The sequence below is a fragment of the Nestor notabilis genome, unplaced genomic scaffold (genome assembly GCF_000696875.1).
Source record: "Nestor notabilis isolate BGI_N333 unplaced genomic scaffold, ASM69687v1 scaffold25874, whole genome shotgun sequence".
NCBI classification, from domain to species: domain Eukaryota; kingdom Metazoa; phylum Chordata; class Aves; order Psittaciformes; family Psittacidae; genus Nestor; species Nestor notabilis.
The window spans coordinates 1-6,241 of NW_009927278.1; the positions used below are offsets into that span (position 1 = coordinate 1).

Genomic DNA, 6,241 nt, shown 5'->3' on the forward strand with positions numbered 1-6,241 from the left:
GCTGCCCGTGGGGTGCGGCCCCGCCGAGAGACAGCGTCCCCAGAGCGCGGGGTGCGGGTCCTTGGGCCGGGGCGCCAGGTTTGGGCTGGTGGTGGTGGTGGGTTTGTGGGATTTTTATTCTTCTTTCCCTTTTCCTTTATGTTTTTTCTTCCTCCCCAGATGTTCCTCTTTTAAGCCTTTGAAAATTGGCTACTTTTCATCACAGGGCCTGGGAACCTTTTAAACGAAGTAAACCAGACGCGGGATGCTGTAGGCGCGGCGGTCTCCTCCCTTGACCAGGGAGGCCACGCAGGCACTTGGCCGAGTGCTGGGCAGCACGGGCAGGATGCGGCCGCACTCCAGCACTTCAGCCCTCGCTCACCAAACTCTTCCTTCTCTCTTTAAAGCTCAGCCATGGACGGAAGAAGTGGTACCAAAGTGGCCATTAAGAAGTTGTACCGCCCATTTCAGTCTGAACTCTTTGCCAAACGCGCCTACCGAGAGCTGCGCCTCCTGAAACACATGAAGCACGAAAACGTGAGTTTTCAGGCTGCAACTTACACTCCCTAAAAACAAAGAAAATATGTGGATTTGGACAAGATGTGTAGCTGAATGGGATTCGGGAATCTTTTGGTCTGTCTTTTGTCTGTCCTTTACCCACAAACATCAGCACACACAAACTTAGAATATCCTGTGGGAAACACCACTTCATTTCCATGTAGGAAAGGTTGGGTGGGGAAGGTTAGGACCAGGGTGGGATTTGTTCTCAGGGCCATTGCGAGAGATATGAAGGACCAGGAATTACGATCTCCATCACTGTGTTCCTGTGAGTTGCAGGAGAGTGCAGAGCATGTGGCAGTGCCTGTGGGTCTCTGGTGCCAGCATCTCTTCTTGCATGAAGATGGCCATGGCAAACCTGCATATCTTTGGGAAGGCGTAGGAATTTCCCTTTTTTTTAATCATTTGTGAAGCATTTGAAAATTTTGGGCTTGTACTAATGTGAAACAGGAACACTTCATGAATGACTAAATAAATGACTCTACTGGGAAGCAGAGAATAGGATACAAAGCTCTGCACAAATTCCCATGTAATATGAAAGAACAGCCATAGAAAGAAGTGTTGAAAGTCTCATTGAGATACAAATGTTGAGTCCCAGTAGTGCTTAGTGGTTTAAGAAAAAAAGGATGAGAGGTTTGTGTGAAAAGTTTTCGTGGAATCAGAACATGGATACCAGGGGAGAAGGGTCCCAGGGTGGGCTTGGAAGATCTCAGTAGTGGTTCTAAATGGTCCTTATGAAGAATGCACATGGAAGAAAAGAGAGTTTGGAGCGAGTTCTTAAAATAATGCGTAAGAATCTGGTTTAAAATGTTAATAGTGTGGGATATTACACGTAGCTCCATTCAGATGGCTTTCAAGGAAAGGTAGGAGATTGGAAGCGAGGATGAGAGAAACTGCTAATAACAATAGCCAGTCACTGCCATTTAATGTTATAGTGTTAACATTGTGAGTAACAACAGCATCTAGGTTATTTTGAAGAATAATGTGTGGAATATCCTGTCTGTCCAGAAGAAACAGCCCTTTTTATAGGTTTAAGAACCTTTGTGCTGGTTAACATTTTAGTCTGAATCTTTTAATACATTTGATTATTGATGACTCCTCTGAAGTAACTGCTTTATAACCACTCTAGTATGTCTATGTTAAAGAGTTAACATTTGCAGGGAACTTCTGTGTCATGCTTGGGCTTTCCTCCTCTCAGCATTTTCTTTACAGAACATCTGGGAGCAGAGCAGCTCGTGCAGTTGCCAAGCTCCTGACTGTGTCCAGAATTTTGAGATTATTTTTCTTCCATTTCCCAGAGTAATCTGTTAGGTTGCATTTTTCACTCCAAGCAGTTTTTATGTGGTGTGTGCCCTTCAGGATAGTACTCTGGAACCCCTCCATGGACTCATTTGATAATTAAAGAGTCTAGAAGAAAATGCTCACTGGGGAGTGTGATCACAATCTGTAAAAGTTACAAATCAATATATATGAAGGAAGGAAATAATTTACAGTCTTAGGAAACAGTTTGGGCCACAGAAAGAAGAATCTGCTCTACGTACTAAGGAAAAGTTTTACCATTGAGTATGGCATCTATTCACAGGAGAACAAAGACTGAATAAATGATCCTGCAGGAATTCATGGGCACTGGAGACAAGCTAACTACTCCACCCGTCCACAATGAGGCTGACATGGGTGGTACTGCCTGTCAAGAGAATTTTCATCTGCCATCCCAGCCTCACACCCTTCTGTCAGTTGTCTCACCCACAGTGAGTTAGGAATAGCAACAAGGCCTTTTAGGATTTCTAGTCCATGTGCTGATCTTGAGGTACTTCTTTAGCTGCTTCACCCATCCAAAATTAAACCAGAATGGCAATGTCAGTCCTCACCAGGACTTTCAGCCCCCGCTTTGACCTGTCACGATTCTGTCAAAAGCCTCTTTATTGCGTATTTCCACCAAAGGCTGGATTTACAGGCAGACAGTAAAGTCCTCCCCTGTTCACATCAGCAGCCCACAGTGTGCTGTGCACACCTTTAATGATAAGTACAGTAGTGGCAAGACCTTTGCCTTTTCTCTGTTGTTACCATCATGGCTTCTGTGGATCTGTCTGTGAAGTTTTGAATGGGTCCCGCTATGATGGATGCATATCTCGCTCTAACAGGAATTAGTAGAATAGAACAGTGATTGGAGTATGTTTCACGATACTTCTGTTAACTAACGTGTTATAATTCTATAAAATAGCAGTTATCAATCTTACTGTACTATAAATACAACTATTTAAAATGAATGTTTTTGAAAACTAACTGTACTATAAGAAACTGCTATTAAAAATAATAAAACTAAAGTAACTGTTTCAAAGATAACAATAAAATAGCCACTGTTATCTCTATACTGAGTGTTGGTAATCTAAGTATGTAGAGGACATGGTATGTGATAGCTGGTCTAACAGCAGTAGTGGCAATAAGTGACAATATACACTGTGGATTAGACTTGGGATATTGTTGCAATGTTGCACTAATCTGCCAGTACAAATTCTTCTTCTTGCCTTCTTCCTACTTAAGGATATAAACTTTCAAGGTTCTGTTTATTTCATAGTTAAAATTACGTTCAATATGCTCTTCTGATCTTTTCTTTCAAAACTATTTCTGTTATCATGATGCGTTTGTTGTTAGATTGCATGAAGACTGTGGTGTTTCATTTGTTTCACCATTATTATCTCTGGATGGACCATCTGTGCCTTTCATAGCTTTCAGGGAAGTGTTGTGTTAAGCATGTAGCAGTACATTATCATAGTTTATTTAACCTTACTCTGTATTCACAATTTCTTCCATCATTCTGATGGTCTGACATGTTGTGTTAAAAATAGCATCTCTGATCCTCCATTAAGGTGGCAGGAGATACCATTAAACCCGTGCTGCAGTGATATAATTCATTAGCTTGTCATGCTTCAGTGAAGAAAATGGAGGAAACCTTCTGCTTAATACCCTGGATGGCTTCCATTACAGAGCCTTTGAGGAATATGCTCATCTCCTTAAATGTGGAAGTGTTACAGGATGACCTGTAAAAAATATACAGGAGTTGCCCTACTGAGTTTTACTGGAATTGTATTTCACCTTGTAAGGAAGCTAACTCATGAATCAATTTGCTTGTCTATTTAGGCATTTTCAGGAGGAGACAACTCTGGCTGCTGGTATGACCAACTTTCATTATGTTTGCTAGACCTTAGTTCTCCCTAATGGCTCTCAAGCAGGACATTACTTAAATGCAGTGAGGAATATTTCTATATAAACCATGCAAACTTGGTAGCATGGGACTTCTCATCAACTCTTTGTTAACAAATCCAGAGCAGAAATCGTATTGAGGACCATGGGCCAGAGGCTGTGTGTGAAGAGGACAAGACCTGGCTGTTAGGAGATAAATCACTGTCTTTCATGACAGTGATATCCTTTATTTTTTTGGTAGGCCTTTTAGTTTGAGGTGATCTTTGAAAGAAGAGTGTGGTGATACTCATGGGTATGGCTTGTGCCTGCCGGTGTGACAACTGGCAGGAGAAAAGGAAAGGAGCTCTCAGTCCAGCAGTCATCCCTTGTGTCATGTAGCAGTAATCAGTGAGGAAGAAAGGTGACTGTGGTGCACGCCTTGCACGTGGATAGTTAAAATTTTAAAAAGATTAAGACTTCTTGGTGTAGCAAAAGGATGCAGGTGCCCTGTGATGTGGAACAGCACAGAAACGGGAATTCAAAGCTAACCCTGCAGAAAATGTACTGCAGCACAATATGTAGTTCAGTGTGCCCCAGTAGGGATCTCTCTTAAAAAATGTACTTGCGTTTGTAGCCCAAGTGCCAAAGCCAGTCAACTTCACTGTGTTTTCATGCGTAACATCGACAAGAGAAAGCAGCACTTGCTGTATAAGAGACATAACCTACATTTACTTGTTAATTTACACAAGACCCAAGTCTTTCATCAGTGTACTGATGCTGACAGCTGAAACTTTCCTTTACAGAAATGCAGTGGAACAGCCCTTGAATGAAAGTAAGCCATTATGTGAAAGTGGAAGGGAGGGTAGAGATGAGGAGCTCTTAGCTGTTATGCTCCACCTCTGGAATAACATTTGGAAAAGGAGACAGCTGAGATGGGAAAGGCAGAAACCACCTTCCAACAAAGCTGTTATTTATTTGTTGACAGTAGTTAAAGTTGATCAGGGTAATTAGTGTGAATGTCTTGGGGGGTGGATGATGAGAAGGGCTAAAGGTACTGCCACCCACTGCCCACTGGCTTCATAGGCAAGACCTACAATCAACAGGGTAAATATATTGAGTAAAACCAAAACCATGCCTGTAGAGAACAAGCTAGATCAGTATATGGGTAGTTTTGGTGTTACTGTGGTTTTTCTTTGAGGAAGGTGGGAGAGACTCAGTATTGCACTCTCTCCTTGAGATACAAGTGAGGAAGGTACAAAATCCAGGTTGTTTTCTGTGCATCCTTTGTGGGCTCATTCATCTGAGAAATTGCCTTTTGGCGGAGTTAATGTGGGAAAAAATGAGATCCTGAAAGGGCAGTGTTCCTGCTGGTTTCCACAGATGCTTTTCATTGCCATCACAGAATGTACTGGGTTCCTTCCTTGGCTGCACTACCATCTCTGATGAATGAACACCAAAAACAGATCTACAGAAGGGTTCACAAATACTTCTGTTACATTTTGTATAGGCCACACTGTGAAAAATAAATTATTCTTGTAATTGTTTTATGGTGTCTTACCTTTGTGCTGGGACATTACCTTTAAGTATTGCAAAGGTTTTTAACAAGTACTGTATTTAACTGAAAGCATTTTAGACAGACACAGGATTTTCCATGTTATTTTGTAGGGGGGAGTTTCCTACACTTTGTTCAGTTCTTTTCCTGAAGAAGTATCTGGACTTGTATCTTCCTTAGAGGATTTATTTTATCCGGTACCTCCTTGTGGTTAATATATCTGCAGAAAGTTGTGACCTAAATGGAAATACTCATGACTCTGTTCTAGTACAGGAAAATCATCCCAAAGCACAGCTATTATATAAAGATTACTGAGGAAGAGGAAATGGGTCCCTCACTTTTATTTTAAAATTGATTAACTATTAGTATGTCTTCCCATTTTGGATGGTAAAATGGATTTCAGGATTTTTAGAAAGCTTGCTTTGTAAAGCAAGAAAAGAAGTATTGTGAAGCCCTTGGCATGTTAAAAGAGTTTTCTGGTTTATTCTTTAAAATTCCCTTCAAAAAAGAGCACTGGTCTCAGAGGTATCCTTCACTGCAGAGGGTTTGCAGCAAGGATAAGCTTGTCTCCATGAGTTTGTAGCCTTACCTCAGAAGTAATATATGTTGTATTATGAGGCGACTTTGAGTAACTGTTCACTTGCATGGTGAAGCAGTAAAATGTTATTGAACTTTATTAAGTATGTGTTGGGGCTGATGTGTTCTTTATGGAAGTGTGTTCTTTGTGCTCCTGTGTTTCACTACAGGTTCCTGATAATGCCTTGGTGCACAGGTGTGGTGCAGTGGTCACGCTGTTGTCATCCTCTTCTGTGTCCCTTCTTTTTATTGTAGTGTCCCTGTGTCTTTCACTGTTAAATTCAGACCTGGTAGGGTTTATTTTCTTACATTTCCTGCTAAGGTAAATGAAGGCATGGAAATAGCTCCATGAGGGGAACAAGCAGGACTTGGGAAAAAGTGGGCCCTGATAGGGAA

General features: G+C 41.5%; 1 protein-coding gene across 1 annotated transcript in view; it reads left to right on the forward strand.

The window, feature by feature from the left end:
• Positions 1–386: 386 nt before the first annotated feature.
• LOC104405323 (mitogen-activated protein kinase 12-like) overlaps positions 387–6,241 on the forward strand; it is a gene marked incomplete at both ends in the record, with an annotated part of 18,631 nt that continues 12,776 nt past the window's right edge. Inside the window, one exon of the mRNA XM_010013997.1 lies at positions 387–516. Coding sequence (XP_010012299.1) covers positions 387–516 — 130 coding nt within the window. The remainder of the gene's footprint in view (positions 517–6,241) is intronic.